Source organism: Mustela nigripes, chromosome 13 (genome assembly GCF_022355385.1).
Source record: "Mustela nigripes isolate SB6536 chromosome 13, MUSNIG.SB6536, whole genome shotgun sequence".
NCBI classification, from domain to species: Eukaryota; Metazoa; Chordata; class Mammalia; order Carnivora; family Mustelidae; genus Mustela; species Mustela nigripes.
The window spans coordinates 60824620-60844980 of record NC_081569.1 but is presented as its reverse complement, the minus strand read 5'-3'; the positions used below and the strand labels follow the sequence as shown (position 1 = coordinate 60844980).

The 20361-nt window shown below is 50.7% G+C and overlaps 1 protein-coding gene across 1 annotated transcript in view; it reads left to right on the top strand.

The window, feature by feature from the left end:
* Nucleotides 1-20361, top strand: part of PLA2G4E (phospholipase A2 group IVE) — a 60602-nt gene that overhangs the window by 27989 nt on the left and 12252 nt on the right. Inside the window, exons 2-10 of the mRNA XM_059372604.1 lie at nucleotides 4025-4097; nucleotides 10416-10552; nucleotides 12507-12638; nucleotides 13441-13481; nucleotides 16134-16176; nucleotides 17303-17366; nucleotides 18199-18359; nucleotides 18466-18555; nucleotides 18898-18935. Coding sequence (XP_059228587.1) covers nucleotides 4025-4097; nucleotides 10416-10552; nucleotides 12507-12638; nucleotides 13441-13481; nucleotides 16134-16176; nucleotides 17303-17366; nucleotides 18199-18359; nucleotides 18466-18555; nucleotides 18898-18935 — 779 coding nt within the window. The remainder of the gene's footprint in view (nucleotides 1-4024; nucleotides 4098-10415; nucleotides 10553-12506; nucleotides 12639-13440; nucleotides 13482-16133; nucleotides 16177-17302; nucleotides 17367-18198; nucleotides 18360-18465; nucleotides 18556-18897; nucleotides 18936-20361) is intronic.

Sequence of the window (20361 nt, the reverse complement as noted above, 5' to 3'; positions counted from 1 at the left end):
CCCACGTGTCAGACCCCCTTCCCCTCTCCCCACTCCCAATGTGGGAGCCCGTTGGTGATAATTCTTCTGACAGATTTGTGGTGACAGCCAAACCTGGGGTGCAGGGAGAGCCCTGAATTGGCCGCTGAGGGCTTACTCCTGCCTCTGCTATTAAGCAGTCCAGGGCATGACCAGGAGCAAGTTTTTAGCGGGTTTGGTTAATTCTCTGTGAGAGCCAGCCCCCAGGCGGATGGAACGCAGGCTACCCTGCGGTCAGGAAGATCTGCGCCCCAAGTCCTGGCCCTGCGGCTTCGGCGCTGGGTACGGGCGTGAGAAGCAGTATCTGTAGACCCAGGCTTCTCCACAAAGTAGGGATAAGAGCACCTTCCTTGGAGCGTGGCTGGGGTGCTACATGAGAACAAATGCGGTGCCCCCTGGGACGGGCTCAGGGCCGGGCGCACTGGAGGAGGACAGAGAGTTGTGCTCCATGACCCACACCAAGGTCCTATCTACGAAGCTGGGGGTGGGCAGGGTGGGGTGGGGTGGAGGGGCATCTGTTGAATTGCCTAATAGCCAGTCCTGAGAGTCAAAGAGTCACATCTTGTCCACAAGAGAAGGCAAGATCCCCCTCTTCTGAGTAGGTCTCAAGGGGAAGTAGGGTCCTGCAAGCTCCACCCCAGGAATCAAGGTGGGGGGGGGGGCGGAGCCAGAGCCGCCTGAACAGTAGAGCCCTTTCTCCCACATGGCTTCCACGAAACCGCTCACACAGGCCCACCGTCCCTGCACAGCTGTACTTACTGGTTATTAATGCGCTGAATACATTTCTTTACTGTTTGCCCCACAGTTCCTGCCTTGAGCTCCAGCTCCCCTGGGTGCTCCCTGATCCTTACCCAGGACCCTGCAAGGCCCCCATCAATGTCCATCCCAGTTCCAGGCGGCAGCCCAGCTGGCATGGTGCCCAGCCATGGCTGCTGTTCAGTAATTTTATTTTCACCCTGATAACCAGCCCCAGGTATCCCGTCCTAGGGTCAGGTTTGTTCAAGTCCTTAAAGTGTTTACCCTTACCACACTGTAAGCCACCCCGTAAACTTGGGATCTGTAATGTCCCCGGTTTCTGGTTCCCTCTGCACAGCCACAGACATTGGTACTTTGTTCCACTGGATCTTTCTACCATGTATCAGTTACCTCTGGGGCCATGAAGTTTTGCTTCTCTCCAGCACTCCTTCCGTTGAGCTGGTTATAGCAAGAGTAAAACAGGTACATTCATTTTTTATCCAAGACGGTCATTTTTTAAAGACCTGGGTGTCTCACTCATCTGGGCCCCAGACTCGAGTCCCATGTTCCCACCTCCTTCCTCCCAGCATGACCGCTCTGGGCTCTCTCTCTCGACACCCCTGCCAGGTTCTGTCTCCTTGCTGGAAAGATGTCAGAGTCCTTTGAGAAGTGCTTTGGAACTGGGTCTCTCCTGCAGATTCCTGAGCTAGAAGTTGTGATTTGAGACTCCAGGTAGACCACAGAGGAGCCTTCTCCTTCAAGAACCCTTAGGCTCTTGTGTGTGCTGGCTCTTTAAAAAAGAGCGAGATGGTGGAATATAGTGGCAGAAATATAGCTCGTGAAAGCGTTCCAAGTAGAAGAACTTTTAGAGTTTGGGGGTTATTTTAGAGTCTTGGGGGAATTCCCAGTGAAAAGAAGAATCTGTCAGGGAAATAGTTTCTAAGAGGAAAAGATGAAGGAGGAGGGGGTGGGGGGCAAGAGGCACCAGTCTTTGTGTTTAATGTTAATGCTCGGTTCCAAGTAAGGGGATACCATGGCTGTGGTTACACGCTCAGGCTGAAGAATAAAAATTGAATTCAAACTAGGGCTCCTCCGATTCTAGCTGAGGGCCCAACATCCAAGGACTCAGACTCAGATTCGCCATCTGTAAAGTGAGGCTAATAAGAACTGCTCCGTGGGGGTGTTGTGAGGACTGAGCAAGATGGAATGTAGAGATTACACACACCACGCTTAGCACATGGCAGACGCTTGACAGGTTGCCGCTGAGGCGGTTGGCGCTGCTGAGGTAGAGTGGGAAGAGGTGGGCAGCCTCCCTGGACTTTTCCTGGAAGGCAGAGGGGACCTGGAGTGAGGTCCTAGCGGAAGCCGTGAGTTCTCACGCCCTTCCAAAGAAGACACATGGGGCGGCAGGGGGGTGCAGTCCAGCCCCTCCGGGAGGCAGGAGAAGCCCTTCAATGCTATGAAATGTCCCTGAGGACTGACTCTGGCCCGGGCTGAGGCCTTCGGCGGTCCATTTGAACTCTTGTTGCCCTCTGAGAAAGTAGGCCAGTGGGAACAGGCTTTGCCACAGATGCTCTCACAGGTGAAACCTGACTCTTGCTTCCTCACCAGATCAGACCAGGACACCCACTCCTCGGGAAGGGGGAGTGAGAAATGAGGAGCCCACCCTGCTTAGAATGGGCCTGGCCAAAGACCCAGCCCTATTTCCAGCCCTGGGGGAGGGTGGTGGGGAAGGGGGGAGAAGCGGTGTGCGTGGCCTTTGGCTGAGTCACACAGCTCCAAAGAGAATCCTGTGAGATCGTGTTACGGACTCTGAAGACAGCCTCACACCCACACCTTCGTGAGGTTGGCTATTTCAGAGCCAGCCTCACACGAAGGGATTCAGACCTATTTATAACTATAAACTATAAAGACTATTTATAACTATCAGTTTAGCTTCTGCTCTGATTCTGAGGCAGCTGATGGGGATTGAGGAGGAAGAGGCTCTAATTCTATCTCAGGGTCTATGGAGCAGCCCACCTCTGTGTATCGTTCTGTTGTTGCTGCTTAGAATGGAGCTCTGGAAGAGGCTGGAAAGACAGACATCAAAAGGGTGACAGTTCTCATGACAAGAAAAAAAGCTCATTGTCACCCTGTATGGTGATGGGTGTTAACTCCCTGTGGTAATCTTACTGCAGTATCTGTGTATATCAAATCATTACATTGTACACTTAAAATGAATACAATGTCATGTCAACGATATTTCAATTTAAAAAGATAGCAAAACCTCTGTCATAAAGGTCTTATGAAGATTTAAATATGTAAGAAAAGTGTCTGGCAAATAGTAAGTGTTCAGTAGGTGCTAGCTAGGTCTTATAGTATTATTACCTTTGACGATACCCAAAGCACATAAATGATCTGTGTACAGTCTGAGTTGAAAATCAAAATAATTATAACATTTATTTACTTTTTAAAAGATTTTATTTATTTATTTGAGAGAAAGAGAGCAAGAGAGAGAAAGAGAGATTGCATGCACAAGCAGAGGGGAGGGATAGAGGGAGAGGGAAAAGCAGACTCCCTGCTGAGCAGGGAGCCCGATGCGGGGCTCAATCCCAAGACCCTGAGATCATGACCCAAGCCAAAGGCAGACGCTTAACAACTGAGTCACCCAGGTGCCTCTAATTATAACCTTCAAAAAAACCCAAAAAACAAGAAAGTGATTATAGTGATCGTCTGAGTGGTGGGATGCTGGAGACTTTTCTTTTTCTTCATACTTTCATGTTTTTCCCAAAACCCCAATAATATTTTAAATAGAGAATTGCATCCTCTTAAAAAGGCGTAATGAGATTTTGACAGCATAGCGTGAACTGTGTGGAGTGTAAAAAGTTCTAGTTCAAAGGCCTCTGTAAATATGGTCATTTGGTCAGTGGGAGGGGTCCCAGGGCATCTGCCATGGGCGCAGGCTAGGAGTGAATGGTAAACAGACTCCTCTAAGCCTGGGTAAAACTCTCAGGGAAGGGTCTTCAAATCCTGTGATTCAACCAGGAAAGGCATGAACAGAACAGGCCTGAAGCAGTCTCCTTGCAAGATGTGCTGGCTCATAGTGGGGGCAGGAGAAAGCCTCTCACCTCAGTGGCCTTGGGGGCCAGTGATATCCTCCGGAGCCCAGAAATGCACATTGGCAGGAGAGGCTTCTTGAGTCTGAGCAGTGGGAGCCTGTGACCAGCTTGAGCTGCTCTCTCTGTCAGCGTTGTCACCTGAAGACTGAGTACGCTATCCTCTCCATCCACAGGGCGGGCTGTCTCCATGCCACATGCTAACCGTGAAGGTCATCCGGATGAGAAATGTCCGACAGGCTGATAGGGGTGAGTATCCTGCCCTGTCTTTGCCTCCTCTGCTTGTGGGACCTGGCTGGAGACACATCGGAGATGTGCAAGGTGTGGGGGTGTGGGAGTGTGGGTGTGGGTGTGTGTGGGTGTGTGTGGGTGTGTCTGCTATACTCAGGTTGTATTTCAGACTTCGGGGTTTATATCATTTTTCCAGGTCCCTCCTCGCACCTATAGCCTTGGCACGATCAGCCCCTACAGTCTGCCTGGGTCTGAGAGCCCCGTTCACCTTACTCTCTCCTCCCCACTCCCCTAGCACCCACTTCCAGGGGCAGCAGCTTCTCCTACACTGGGTACTCCTTGCTTCTGAATGAGTTGGTGGGCCAGTAGAGGTGAAGGAGAGGGAGAGGCCCATCTGTCAGCCTAGTCCTGGGGCCCCTTCTTGGTGTATGGCTCCTACACTGGGTTCTGGAGTTCATGGCAGAAGCTGCACAGCACCAGCTCAGCAGCATAGCCCCATGGACTAGACAGTTTGATTCACCAGGGCTGGTTGTGCAGTGTTTTCTCGCAGACGTCACTTTGCCCTTGTCCCAAACCCCACTGCATTCCCAGGTTATGGAGGTCCTGGGAAGTCTCTGGCTTCAGTGAGAAATGAAGGCATCTGGGTGGTCAGGATGCTCTTCTGATGCTTATCTTTGGGAATTCGAGAAATCAGAAGAACCCAGATCCCCTTCCTATGCCACCCTCAAGTTGCCCCATCCAGAGAGAAGCTTGGACCTCAAGGAGGAGAAAGCTCTGTGTCAAGGCCCATGGCTGAGGGCGTGTCCCCCATCACTGGTGACCACACAGGAATGGCCCAAGGGCCACCAGGGCTCCCCAGAGCTCATGATATTCGTACTGCACTTGCCCTGAGATTTAGGCTAGAGAGGTCCTGGGGTGGTAAGGGGGTGGTGGTGCAGAGAAGGCAGAGAGCTATGATATCAAGAGTACATTTTTTTTTAGATTTTATTTTTATTTATTTATTTATTTATTTGAGAAAAAGAGAACACATGAGAAGGGAGAAGGTCAGAGGGAGAAGCAGACTCCCCGCAGAGCTGGGAGCCCAACGCAGGACTCAATCCCTGGACTCTGGGATCACGACCTGAGCCAAAGGCAGTGGCTTAACCAACTGAGCCACCCAGGCGCCCCCCAAGTGTACATTTTAACAAGGGAGACATTGATACCCGAAGCGATTATAGACCAGTAACAGGAGATGGCATTCTAACCTTGTCACTATAGAATTTAGAACTGGGGGCGCCTGTGTGGCTCAGTCAGTGAAACGGTTAAGCCTCTGACTCCTGCTTTGGGCTCAGGTCATGCTCCCCTGGTTGTGAGAGCCAAGCCTCATCAGGGTCAGAGTCTCAGGGTCAGGGTGTCAGGGTCAAGGTCCAGCTATGTGCTCAGCAGGGAGTCTGCTGGAGATTCTTTCCCTCCCTTTGCCTCCCTCTCTGTTCCACCTCCTGCTCATGCTTTCTCTCTCTCTCTCAAATAAATAAATAAATAGATAATAAATGAAATTAAAAAAAAAAAAGTAAACTGGAGAAGGACACCGAAAACCAGGAGTAGCTAAGGAAGGCCACTCTGAGGGCCTGGGATCTTGAGAGGGGCATAGTGTGAGCATCCGCAGGTCCTGGGAGCCTCATGTGGAGAAGAGGCCATCTTGAGGGAGGGAGAGAAGCCGCTGGGCATCTGGGAGCACCTGTGGGGGGCAGCTTGCTCCTCTGAACGACCTGAGGGTAGTGCTGATGCCCACTGGGTGGGTGAGGGCTGATAATTGCCTAGAGGTGGAAGTAATGTTTGATCCCAGGTCTGGTCCTTGGGGGGCGTGGTGGGGGGACGACAGGACAAGCAGGAAACAGAGGCTGGGGCCAGGCAGAGGAGGAACAGGGATCCAAGGGACAGGGCAGCTGGGTTCCTGACGGGTTCCTGAGGAAGGGATTGTGTGATTTCCTGAGGCGAGTGGCAGACTGTGCTGGAGCACAGGTGGGGAGAGGCTGATGAACTTGGTGAGATGCTGTTGCCACGGTGCAGGCATGAGTGTGTAGGGCAGAGGAGGGAGGGCCCTGGGGCTGAGGGAAAGCCAAGGGGTGGGGAAGGACTCCAGCTGGGCCCCCTGGAGGACAAGTGTCCAGAGCCCATGCTGGCCAGTGTCCAGTTTGGGCCTGGCTTTGCCAGGGACTTCTCAGGTTTCTCGGGGCATCCCAGGCCACCGGTGAGTGATCTGAGGAGAAGTGTTCCCTGGGCAGGGCCTGTCCACCTCTTCTGCCTTCCTTGCCCATGCCATGGTGGGTCATTCGGATACTTCACTCACCCCTGGGCAACGGTCACCCACTCCCTGCGCCCCCAGGATACCTGTAACTTGCACACGCCCACAGCTGCCCTCACCTGTCTCCACTCCTGAAGTATGTCTGTCCCAACCCTGCGGGTCATCCGGGCTGCACACTCTAGTGACATGCCTGCACCTGTGAGTGTAGACCTTCCCTTGGTCCAAGCTTCTTTCTTCTGTCTTCTCCTGCCACACCCATCCCCTGCATATCCCAGAGGTGAGAGGACGGGGCAACAGGCAGCCAACAGATGGGCTGAAGTCTGACCCACCGCCCTCTTCTTCCCTTTCCCCACAAGCCCCTCTGGCACACAGGCTGACTTTGGGAGGTTTCCAGGTTCCCCTTGTTGTTTATGTTGTTCTCATTTCCCCTGAGGAACAGGGCGGGAGGCATACATGGTGTCTAGGGGTGTCAGCCTGGGGCATGTTATGTGTAGACCCCACAGAGGACGCAGGCTGGACTCTGTTGCCACCTTGCCTGATGTGGTTGGCAACTATCCTGATGTCTTCTGGTTCCTAGATTACTCTTGCCCCAAACTGTTCTCTTCTAGCTTGGATCAAAAATGCGCTCCACTCTGGTTCAATCCTCTAGTGTGTGTCTGAGTTTCCCAAGATTTCAAGTAGCCTGAAAGGGACGAGACTCAGGAATCCACCCATTCCCGGGCTAGGACTGGATGGAGTAGACCTGGAAACCTCCCAGTGGCCAAGAGCTTTTATTCCTCTTGGGAAATTCAGGTTAAAACTCAAACCAGTACCCTAAGGGAGGCAAGGCAGGTGTCTCCAGAGGTATTAGGAAGATAGTGTTCTCAGCATCTGTAGATCTCATTGAGTCATTCTTTGCCACCCACATTCCGGGAAAGGAGGCATGTCATTCAAATGACCAAGCCCTCTATCACTTAAGAGGAACAAGGATTAGAACCATCAATGCCTAGGAAATCCCCTGCAGTCTCTGAAATCCTCAGAACTGGGTCAGCATTGCTTAACCATTCTTCATTGCCAGCATGCTGGTCACTCTCCTTCCAGTGAGAATATCCTCCAGGCCCCTACCAGCCTTGCTGTATCAAGTCACCTCTCTCCTCCCAGGATTTCCCCCTCCTTTGGCTGCTCTCTCCTTCCCAACCTTGTGGAGAGCAGTGGCACCAGTTCTCTTAGAAAGAACTGAAAAACCAATCAATGCTGGAAGTGTGGGTGTCTGAGCGAACCTGTCTCTTCCAGGAGTATTTGTATCTTACCTAGCGATTTAAGCCTTAGGCCAAAAATAATGAGATTTTATTCAATGGGCTTAATGGGAGAATTTTAGGCATGGACTGAAAATAGGAAAGGGATTTTAGAGGCAAAGGGGCCTCTACAGGGTTGATGAAATCATGCTAAGTAAATGGGTATAGAGTTGGCGGGGTCACTGCCTGCAGGCTCCTTCCTCTATACAGGAGGCAGACCTGAGAAGAATGTCTCAGGCTGAGACATTCTGGCAGGTGTCCAGAAAAAGCCAACAGAGGGGTCCCAGGAGATCCCTGAGGAGTCTCCCTATAGGCAGACGAGTCAGAGATCCAAGTTGCTTAGCTGTATCTGTGGTGACAGCCCAGAATTTGATGCAGTGCCCTCAAGCAGGAAGTTGGGCTTTTCCATTCAGTTCATTTATCCAACAAATGTTTAGTAAGTGCTGACACATGGTCTCCAGGCCCTCCCGGCATCCAGAGTGCAGTGGAGACAGGTGCTCTGACACGCACTGTGGTGGAGTGTAGCTAGTGCCCTGCCAAGAGAAGAGCAGAGACTCTAGGCTAGGAGCAGGGAGGGGCACCTGGCCAAGATGTGGGGACTCAGAGAAGCCTCCCAGCGGTGGTTCCTTCTGAAACCTGAAGGAGCTAGCCAAGGGAAGGGGGAGGCGAAAATGGAAGAGAACAGTGTTCTAGACAGAAGGAATGGCAAGACAGCATGGCACTCCTGAGACCCACAAATGACTGAGTTTGTCTGGAGTCTAGGGGGTGAGTACAAGCGCTGTATGTGCGTGCGCCTACGTGTGTGTTTGGTGGCAGAGCAGGGGCTGGGTGGTAGGGAGGATAGAAGGAGGAGGGCTGAGGCTGGGGAAGTGGGAGAGGTATTCATGTTGAGTGATGGGGACTCCCTCCTGAGGGCAGATGGGAGCCACGGAAAGATTTTAAACTGGGAATAACACAGTCAGCTCTAAAAAGATCCTTCTGGTTTATTCCGAGAGAAAATATGAGAATAGGGCAAGACAGGAGCCAGGACGCCCAGTTGGGAAGCGGCCACAGAGGCGACGGTGGCCTGCATCAAGGCAGTGGTGGCGCAAGTGAGGTGTGGGTGGGCTGGAGAGGTCAACAGAGTAAAGTGACGTCACGTAAGAGCCAAGGATGGCACTTGAGGTCTGGCCTGGCCACCTGAATTGATGGCGAGGAGGAGCAGGTTGGGCATGGAGGGGATGGGTGGAGATGATGAGGTCATCATTTTCTTTAGGTTCCTCTGGGTTTGGTCATTCTTTGTGTCTGGATTAAGCAATTATGAACTCTAAAATGCAGTGTCATCCTACCTTTATCGAGTGGGAGGACGGCCATGTTTTCCAATTCACTGAATGTAAAGCCCTCAAAGATTAATCAGATATCGGAGATGAAATCAGAAGCTAGGGATGCTTATGATGCAAAACGTGGTTCTTAATTCTGTAATGTTCTTAGTGGGGTGACAAAGTAAAACTAGCCAATCCAGGGGGACATCTTGGGTTTTACTCTCATAGGACATTACTACTAATAACTATGAACTAGTTTTGGTCAATCCTACTAGAACAAAACTCATATGTTCACACCAGCTCCACCATCGAGAGGATTCTCTGACACCGGAGACTGTGTTGACTTTTGCCATTTTCTACATATCTGGTGTGTACCCTGGGACTTACCCCAGCACATTGCCAGGAGAGAGACTAGGGCAATCACATCCCCTCTTCCTCCCTCCTCCCAGGTAGAATGGAGGGAGCCAGGCTACCTGTTATTTTTTTTCACCCCATGCCTTCTGCTGCTCCAGCCAGAGGACCCGAGAGGCCTTCATCTACTTTGGGAGGGACTTTTAAGTACAAAACCTTTGCCCCTTCCCCAGAGCACATCTAGCAACATCACCCTTGGGTCATTCAATTCAAATGAGAAAAAAAAAAAAAAAAAGTACATGGCCTCAGATGTGAGGGTTTCTTAAGTCACATGCCTTGTGTTGGGAGACTAGTATAGGTATGAAGAACCTGGCTGGATGCAGTCAAGACACTAATCTTATGTAAATAGTGGCCCCTGCTTCTAGATTCTCTTAAACTGTTATTCCACCCAAGCCCTTCCCCATTCTGGCCTCTGAGCAGACTCACAGCAGACTCTGACCCCCTGTTCTCAGCAGCCCTGAGGAAGAGCAGAGCCCTTCTTTGCTTTCCCTGGTACCTTGGGCTAAGGCAAGAGTTAAACTAGACTCTGTGGGATCTCATCCTCTAGATCTTCCATTGGCAGAGGAGAAATTTTATAGGCAGACTTTGTCCTAACCTAGCAGGTGATTGCTCAGAGAGCTGGGATGCTTCTGAAAAGAGCCAGAAGCCAGGACACCTGGATAGCTCAGTGGGTTAAGCCTCTGACTTCAGCTCAGGTCATGATCTCTGGGTCCTGGGATTGAGCCCCGCATTGGGCTCTCTGCCTGCCTCTCTGCCTACTTTGTGATCTCACTCTGTCAAATAAATATATAAAATCTTAAAAAAAAAAAAAAAGAGCCAGAAGTCATCTGTGTCCATGAGAGTGATCAGTGGGACCTGAATCCCCCTGTGAGTTTTCTAGCCTATAGGCTGTGACCTTCTTGGGGGTTCTAGGACAAAGGTCTCTGAAGAGCCACCCATGAGTGAGGAGGGGAGACGAGGGCTTGTGCTGGAACTTGCCTGAAGTTTCCTTCTGACTCTATATTCTCCTCTCTGGACCTGGGTTGGTTCCCCACCCTTCCCTCCAACCCTTGTCTTCCTTGGACAGTGAGCCAGACAGACTGCTTTGTGAGCCTCTGGCTGCCCACTGCTTCTCGTGAGAGGTTGAGGACTAGGACCATCTCCAACTGCCCAAACCCAGAGTGGAATGAAACCTTCAGCTTCCAGATCCAGAGCCAAGTGAAGGTGAGACTCAGAGGATGCCTTGTGTCCGTCAGCTTTGCCTACATTTCTATTCCCTTCCATGATTGCTTGTCCTTCTGTTTGCTTATGTGTCCCTCTTATGTCTATTTGTCTTTCTTCCCACCGACTTCTCCTCCCAGTGACCCATCTTCCCACTCACCACTCCTTCATGAGGCCTGCCTCATGTTTGTCCCTCTGAGTCTACTTATCCTTCTACCTTCTTTCCTTTCTCTCTTGTCCTTCTACCTAATTGTTGCTAGAATTTGTGGTTCCTGCTGCAAAACCGAGCGTGCTTGCCAAACATGGTCCAAGTAGGAGAATACGGGGAAGGGAAAGGCCATTCTATTCACTAGGTCTGAGGCCAGTCTAATTCTAGCTGGGGGGCTTTCCCTATCTTAACTCCTTTTTAGAAGGCTTTATTATTTCTAATTCCTTGAATGTCTATTCTTTCATTTGTTGGGCTACTGTTTCATGGTGTTGGCCTTTCTCAGATATATGGCAGTTCTCGTACTAGAGAATTCTCCTTTGAGCTTACTGAGCAGTATGTTTTTTGGGGTTTTTTTTTTTTTTTTGGCCTAATGTGGGGCTGAAACTCATGACCATGAGATCAAGCTGGGCCAAGATTAAGAGTCAGACACTTAACTGACTGAGCCATCCAGGTTCTCCCTCAGCAGAGTGCTCCTAAAACAAACTTGGTCCTCATCATAGGGGTATCAACACTAGTCTTGGGGCACTTGAGTCTTGATATCTCCAGCTTACTGCTTCCATATTTTAGGGTGATGCTTTATTTCTGGTTCATGATAAGTCCTTTTTTTCCTTTTAAGAAGGGCTTTGGGGGTGCCTGGTGGCACAGTTGGTTAAGTGTCTGACTCTTGATAACAACGTGGGTCATGATCTCTGGGTCATAGGACTGGATCCCATGTCAGGCTCCACGCTCAGCACAGGGTCTGCTTGGGACTCTCTCTCCCTCTCCTTCTGCTGCCCCCTGAGCTCTCTCTCTCTCTAAAGATAAATAATTAAAACTTTTTTTTTAAAAAGGGGCTTTATATTTGTTACTATAAAAATATCTCTTATATTTGTGATTTTGGTGAGGTAGGGGGATTTTGACATGGGCTCAGTCTGCCATCTTGAAACCAGAATTTTGACTTCCTTTGTCTAAAGATCTGTGGGGCTGCTCATATGAATCAATGGGATTGGTTCTGGGACATGTCTGTTTTTCTAGTAATTACAAGGTCAACAGGTCTCATTCAGCAAGGAACCCCCAGACCACCTTGTGTCCACCTGATAAAAACCAAAGAGTCAAACCCAGCCCTAACCTGCATCTCCCAGGTTCCTTGAAACAAGAGAACTCAAAGCTAATCCAAGTCATCCAAAACTGCTGACCTTATCATTCAGCCAGATGTCAGGGTAAATGCTCAACTTTGGGACTACCCATGAGACCTCTTTAGGGGCTGATGGATGGAGGGATAGAGTTCAAACACCTCACCCTAAGCCAACCAAGTATGAGAATCCCTGTAATCTGCCACATCACCCCCCTGGAGCATTAAGGTGTTAACTTCCCTGAATTGGTTTTTCTAGCATGTAATGGGCTGTCTTCAGCTCTGGGGTCCCAGTGCTGAACACAGTCTATGACTTGGCAAGGGTCCTGCTTTTCTGCCCTTCCATCATTCCCCAGGTGAAATGATATCCCCCACACTTCACAGGTCCTTGTCAACCTTGCAAAATAACACAGTTCTCTAGGACAATCAGAGCTGAGGGTCAGGAAGTCTTCAGAAAGTTAGAAAGGAGAGTTTAGACACGATCTCCCCCCTCCCGCCGAGTTCATCATTCTACAAATGTCTGTCATGCTTGAGCCGAGACCTCTGTGCTGTTCCACATCCCTGAGACCCACCTCCTTGCTAAGAAAATGGGTCCATGCAAACACAGTAACCAGACTTGCACCCTCCTTTCTCCCCAGAACGTGCTAGAGCTGAGCGTCTGTGATGAAGACACACTGACACCAGATGACCATCTCTTGACAATCCTCTACGACCTCACCAAACTCTGCTTCCGAAAGAAAACCCACGTGAAGTTCCCACTCAACCCAGAGGTGGGTGCCGGTGTCCAGGCCCTCAGCGTCCTGTCTCATAAGGAAGAGCTGCTTATGTCTGGTGCTGCTCTTCGGGCTTCTCTCCATGTCGCCAAGTCAGAAAACGACAGTACTGCTGGCTCAGTCCCAGTGTCAGGCTTACTAGCTGTGTGGCCTGGCAGGATGGATTTAATTCTTCTGCGCTCTTTTTCCTCATCTGTCCAATGGCAATGGTGATGCATACCTCGCAGGGTTGTTGTGACCCTGAAAAGGAAAAACCTAATTAAGGCCCCTAGCACTGTTCATGGTACAAAATGGAGATGGAGTAAGTGTTGGTTCCCTTTTCTCCCCTAAGAGTCCTTCTGCTGAGATAGCCCAGGGGACGGAGGGCAGATGAGGGTAAAGAAGGGTAAATCTGCAAATCAGAGAGAGTCAGAGCTGGACAAGACCAAGATGTTAATCAATTCAATCATTCAACAAATCCTTGACTTCCTACTATGGTCCAGACACTGTTCCGGGCCCTGGGGACACGGCAGAGGACAAGTCTCTCTGCTCTTGCCCGGCTTCCATTCTGGCAGGGAAATTAAGGTCCATGAAGCCACAACTTCCTGAAGTTACACAACAAGAGGTGTGAAGGAACAGATGAGGGAAGGGGACTCTGTCCTTTGGTGCTTGAGTCTCAGCTCTCCCTTGCCCCAGATGCTGAGCCCCTTGGGAAGGCAGGAGAGCAATGGCAAGCTGGGGGTAGAAGCTAAAGGGGCATGTCTGGGAACAGACAGGGGCAGCCCCAGTCACAGCTGCCTTCCCTTTATCCCCCTGCCAGGGCATGGAAGAGCTGGAAGTCGAGTTCCTGCTGGAGGAGAGGTGAGTAGACCCCATCCTCCAGGACCCCACCATGGTCCTAACCCCCCAGTGGCTCTGAGCAGGCACTTGGGCTGCTCTTAGGCTAACCTCCCTCTCCCACTCTCACCTCTGGCACCCCACACTGTGCCTCAGAGTCACTTGCGAGCTTCTAAATACTGCAGGTGCCTGGGCCCCGCCCTGATCACCCTGTTCCACTAACATCAGTTTTGCTTCAGAGATCTAGAACTCTGGCCAAATTGCCTGCTTCAGCCCCTTGTATTCCTGAGAATGGCCTTTGGGAAGAATTTCTGCCCCACAGTGATGGGGCTTTGGAGAAGCCACGCTGAGAAAGAGGTCAGGAACAGGGGGTTTCCTCCTTGACCCTGAACTGTTAAAACAAACTGCCCCAGGGTTGCCTGGGTGGCTCAGTTGGTTATGTGTCTGCCTTCGACTCAGGTCATGATCTTGGGGTCCGGGGATGGAGCTCCATGAGCTCGGCAGGGAGTCTGTTTCTCCCTCTCCTTCAGCCCCTCCCCCGCTGTTCATGTGCTCTTTCTTTTTTTTTTTTTTTTTTTTTTAAAAGATTTTTATTTATTTGACAGACAGATCACAAGTAGGCAGAGAGGCAGGCAGAGAGAGAGAGAGGAGGAGGCAGGCTCCCTGCTGAGCAGAGAGCCTGATGCGGGACTTGATCCCAGGACCCTGAGATCATGACCTGAGCCGAAGGCAGAGGCTTTAACCACTGAGCCACCCAGGCGCCCCTCATGTGCTCTTTCAATCCTTTCTCTCTCGCTCTTGCTCTCAAATAAATCAAATCAAAAAAAAAAAAAAAACCCAAAACAAAACCTCCCCCAAACCCTTGTCTGAAACAGCCTGTCCCCTCTGCAGCCAGCTCTAGAGCCTCATCAAGGAGATGCTCAGGCCCAACATGGGGGATTATTTCCTGTCAGTTTCAACTAGGAAAATGACCCGAGGTCCTGGAGATTTCACTATGCTGGGCACTGGAGTAGGATTGGGCCCCAGAGCTGAAAGATAGGAAAGAGAAGAGGACAAAGAGAGAAGGGGCGAGAGGGGAGAAGCCTGCCCAGGATACTAGTGTGTTTTGGTGCTTGAGTCAGCTGGGCAGCTGACTCCTCTCTGTGGTCTCCATAGCGCTGAGCCCCTGGACTCAGGATCAGCCTCAGGAAAAGGGGGAGGGTGAGAGGCAGGAGCTAGAACAAGAAAGCTTGTCAAACTCCATTCCGAGAGAGTCCTCTACCTAGGGGCATGTAGAACTCCTTGGGGTGCCTCACTTCCTACCAACCGCTGATTAACAAATTAAAATCAACTTTGTGTCCCATTGAAGAACATCAGGACTCTCTCCTCCAGTCCTTGATTCAACAAGACTTGGGGGGAAATTCCTTGTAGCTCGCAAAATGAAACACGTCGAAATTGGTAGGAAGAGTTGATCTGGAGACACAATCATCTTGGGCCTGATTTTGGCAAAGGGAGACTGTAGACTCCCATAGGCTAGTTGTAACCTTGAAGTCTTACATTCTTGACTTTATAATATGAAGGCATTTCGTATGCACCAGGCCCCTCTCCGGCTGGATCAGAACTGTTTGTTAAAAGCATGAATTAAATACAGCACAGAAAGGGGAATGGGCTGTTTCTGCCACCAGAAATCTTTCCACCAGTTGCAGGTGGCAGGGTCAGCCTTTTCCGGCTACCTCTTTATCCTCATAGCTCCTTAAAGTTGTGCAGAAAGCACAGTTGGGTATCTGGCTGGGCATAAAGAATAGTTATCTCTCTCTCTCTCTCTCTTTTTTTTTTTTTAAGTTTTTATTTATTCATTTTATAGACAGAGATCACAAGTAGGCAGAGAGAGAGAGAGAGAGAGAGAGAGAGGGAAGCAGGCTCCCCACTGAGCAGAGAACCTGATACGGGGCTCGATCCCAGGACCATGACCGGAGCTGAAGGCAGAGGCTTAACCCGCTGAGCCACCCAGGCGCCCCTAGGATAGTTATCTCTTTAAAAAAAAGAAAAAGTCAGGAGGTTCCTGGGTGGCTCAGTCAGTTAAGTGACTTCAGCTCAGGTCATTAACCCAGGGTCCTAGGTTTGAGCCCCAGATCAGGCTCTGCTCAGCGGGAACCTTCTTCTCCCCCTCCCTGCCACTCCCCCTGCTTGTACTCTCTCTCTGTCTGTCAAATAGATAAAACCTTTTAAAAAAGGAATAAAAATTTTTAAAAAGGAACTCTTCTTCCAACCTTTACATTTATTTTTTTCATATTCTATTTAAAATGTATGCCACTTTTCGCCTTGACAATCCACAGATATAAGGTTGCTTTATTTTTTTTTAATACTGTATTTATTCACTTGAGAGAGAGAGGACAAGCCAGCAGTGGGGTGGGGCAGAGGGAGAGGGAGAAGCAGACTCCCCGCCTCGCAGGAAGCCTTCATGCAGGGCTCAGTCCCATGACCCCGAGATCATGACCTGAGCCAAAGGCAGATACATGCTTAACCAACTGAGCCACTCAGGCACTCTGTGATCTAAGATTTCTTGAGCCGTGATTTTTATAAGAATCAAGGAGACTCTGCTATCTCATTATTGCCCCGATTTAGGTTCTTTAACGCCTCTTGAGAAATCAGGCAAGAACGATATAACTGACCAGGAGTTCTCATTTTGTTTTCCAGTTCCTCTCCACCGGAGATCCTCATCACCAACGGCGTGCTGGTGGTAATTTGTCCTTCCAGGTTCCTGTAGCTCCAGAGACCACACATGGCTGCTGCTCCCAGGAGAACAGAACCATGGGAGAGAACACAGCCCACCCAAGCCCTTGTCCCAGAGCCTTCCAGGAGTCAGACTAACTGAAGCAGGCCAACGGGGACTTGGGCAGTGGGGTGGGGGCCGGGCCCCTGCTTCTGGGGAGGCAGGGGCTGGAACATCCATCCCATATCCCACAAGGATGACCCCTCCCCTTGGGAACCTCCCCAGTAAAAGCATCTCCCTGGAAGCAGCCTCCTCCCAGATTCAGCCTCCGTCCCATCCCCCCTGCCCCCCAACCCCAGCTCCAATTCCTCTACAAGTACAAACTCGGTGTTTTAAGATTGTCATAATTCAGCTCTGGTTCAGACATTTCAGCTAAATAAATGCATCTCAAGCCTCAGGATTCGAGGAGATCTCCCCCCCACCCCCGAAATCAGTCTTTGGGAGACTGTGGTAAAAGAATCTGACTTTTAGAAGACTATTCTGTTGGGAGTTCTCATTCCAAAGCCCCAAAAGAGGAATGTTCCCTCTTTTTATTTTGGACCAATCCCGCAGCTTCCATCCCTGACGTGTAGCTGAGAACATGACTCCTGGTATATAGAAAGCATATAGCCTAGATTTTTGAAGACAGCTTCATTTTCTTTTTCTTTTTTTTTCTCAAGATTTTTTTTAAAAATTTTTTTCTTTTTTTCTTTTGTTATTTATTTGACAGAGAGAAAGAGAGAAAGATCAATCACAAGTAGGCAGAGAGGCAGGCAGAGAGAGAGAGGAGGAAGCAGGCTCCCCACTGAGCAGAGGGCCCGATGCGGGGCTCCATCCCAGGACCCTGGGATCATAAACTGAGCAGAAGGCAGAGGCTTAAACCACTGAGCCACCCAGGTGCCCCAGGACAACTTCATTTTCAAGTACTGCATCTCTTAATGAGATGACAAGCCTTGATTGGGTTCAGAAAATGTGGTTGGCACACCATGGTTCCCGGGAGCAGGCCCCAAATCAGACCAGCGCTGTATTTATCCCCGGGTTCATCTCCTCCATTTGGCCTGACAGAGGGAGAGGGCAGCCAGCGCTCAGACGGACCCCACTTCCTTTGTTTCAGTCTCGGCAAGTCTCCCGCCTGGAGGTTCATGCAGAGTGTAGGAGGCAGAAGAAGAGGAGGAAAAGTGAGTCTTTTGATTTCCTCTGGGAAGTCAGTGTTTCTTCCCACAGCTATCCTGTGCTGCATCCTGATTGAGCTTGGCCATCGCTCCTCGGGGTCACCTCCCCCTCAGGGGTCATGAACCCCTGGCCTCCCTGCCACTCTATAGGGAGCATGCTCTTCCAGGCACCCATGGGACCCTCAGCACCTGGGCCAGGGCCAGGGTCAGTGGCACAGCACAGCCTTCTCTGCCCACACGGGTTGGCCCTGCACACCTGGTCTGCTGCAGTGGTCTTCCCCAGGGCAGGTCGGCACTGACAACCCCCACGCCCCCTTCTAGCTGTGCCCCTTCCTCACAGAGGGTCCTAGCATTTCATGGCCAGCAGGGACCTAAGAGATCCACAGTTACAAGCTGCTTCTGCTTACCATTCCATTCCATCTCAGTCATGCAAAGCTTCCAGCCCTGTCCCAAGAGAGGAGAGCAGCGTAGCTGCCCAGACATGGGAGAGGGAAGGAGGAAGAAGCCGCACCCCCAAACTGGCGGTATGGAGAGGGCCTGTCTTCGATGCAGGGCACCTCCTGGAGAAGCAGAATCTGGGAGGACCAGTCCAGGGAACTCAGCATCTCAAGGCCTGCTGGGGACCTTCTTTGTCCTCATCATACACAGCCACACTAAATACAGATTCTTGGGCCCTGCCCAGCCTTACAGAATGAGACTTGGAAGCCTTTTAATCTGTGCCCTAGATGCTTCTGAATCCCTGCCCCCAGGTTCTTCCAGCTTGGCTTTCTCTTGGTGCAAGCTGGGGTGGAGGAGTGAGAGGCTTCTAGGGGCTCAGGCCTCTTGTCCTCTCTTCCAGTGAAGGACCTCCTGGTGACAGTGAAGGAGTCCTTCGAGCACACCCAACGTGTCCCATGCCGCCAGGAGCCCTGCTGCCCAAACCCGGCCTGCTTCCACTACCCCAAGTATTTCCAGCCCTGTATGCATGTGGACGTGCCCACGAGCCATTGGAGCCATGGGGTACACAACAACGACGGTGGGAGTGGGGGGTAGGAGGGACTGGGGCAGCCAGACCTGCCAGAGGAGCCCCTCACCCCTCCCTCACCAAGCCTGCCCATCCTTCCAGCTTTGCTGCTGCTGTGCGCACAGCAAGAACAGCCCTGTCCGCCAGCCCCTTGACTGCCTCTCTGATGGCCAGACGGTGACCCTACCCGTGGTAAGGGGACCCTGAGCAGCACAGCCAGAAGTTTCTGTGGGAGGAGAGTGGGAAGGGCTTGGGGGGCGGTGTCATGGGAGAGGGTTCTCTCAGGCGGGGCAGAGGAGTCTGCTGGGGTGGGAGACTGCGGGCTGTGCTGTGGGGCCAAAGAGAGTCTGTAGAGGCTGAGCTGAGGGTCATAGAAGGAATGAGGGTAGCATGTGTGTGTGTGCATATGTGTGTGCCCATGTGTGTGCTGAGTCAGATCAGGGGGTACCATCTGGTGAGACGCCCCTCCTTTACTTGGTACCCCTTGGCTCTAAATCGTCATCCCTGAAAAGTTGTTCCTCTTTCTCTTCCCAGGGCGAGGACTGTGAATTACACATGAAGTCTACACCCTGGTAAAGCACCCTCCTTCTGTCTACCCCTCTGATTTACTAGAACTGAGGGAGGGAAATGAGATTTTGACTTGCATTGCCCTGATGTCTCACCAGGCTGAGCATCTTTTCATGGGCTTATTGGCCATGTTTATATCTTTTGGGAGAAATGTCTATTCAGATCCTTTGTCCATTTTTAAAGTGGGTTACTTGCCTCTTGTTAAGTTGTAAAAGTTCTTTTTATATTCTGTATACAAGTCCCTTGTTGGAGAGATGATCTGCAAATATTTTCTCCTATTCTGGAGGTTGTCTTTATACAATCTTGACGATGTCCTTGGGCGCAAATGCATTTTGAACTTTGGTAATGTCTAGGGCATGCGTATTTTTTCTTTTGTCACCTGTGCTTTTGGCATTATGTTTCAGAAATTATTGCCTCATCCAAGTTCATGAGGATCCCCTGCTTTCTTCTAAGAGTTCTTATGGCTTTAGCTCTCACATTTAGGTCTATGACAGATTTTGAGTTAATTTGTATATACAGCATGAAATAGGGATACAGCTTCGTTCTTTTGCATGTGAATCTCCAGTTGTCCCAACACCATTTGTGGAAAAGACTATTCTTTCCCCTCTGAGTTGTCTTGGCACCCTTGCCAAAAATCAGTGATCTGACAAGAGGGATACTCAGCAACTATCAACCAGTGTTGTTATTACTGTTGTTTTATTATTTATTTTTCATTGAGGCCAAGGAAAGAGGTATTTCCTCACAGTTGTGTCTGTAGGCCTGCATACAACACGGAGGAAACACCATTTCAGGGCTCCCAGGCTCTGCTTTCAAGGACATATGATCTGGTTGGTGACTCGGGTAACTGAGTAAGGCTCAGTTCCGAAATTGTCAATGGTCAGTCACCCAGAGTCCCAGGGGAATCGAGCCTGGAAGGACACCAGGGACGGACATAGGCAGAGGGAGGAAGGTTCTGGTAAAGCCAAGGGCTGCACAAAGCCTCAGAACCCGGACTGCTTCTGGGATCTGAAAGCCTGTGGCCCCTTCTAAGAAGCAGCAAACAGCGAGGGCACACAGAGCAGCTAGGCTCTTGGCTGCCAGGCCAGGATCCTGGACGTGTCCAGGGAAGGAAGGTGGTCAAAAGAAGGCAAGTGTTGGACATGCTTCGGCAACTCCTGCTCCACCTGCCTTGTGGACCTATAGGGATGAGAGGGTGACATCAGGAATACGAGGGTTTTCATAGTTACACAAACACACAGAAGGATTATTTACTCCAGGAGCAGGGAGAACTTACCAAAGAACATGAACTCCACAGGAAAGCCCTTACTGTAGAGCCTGGTCCAGAGGGATTGGCCAAAAGAATCCCAGGGCTCCCTGTTACCCATGTGTAGCCTCAGGTCATGGAAGATACCTGGGGGAAGTCTTCCTGGGCTTTCCAGATCAGGCTGAGGA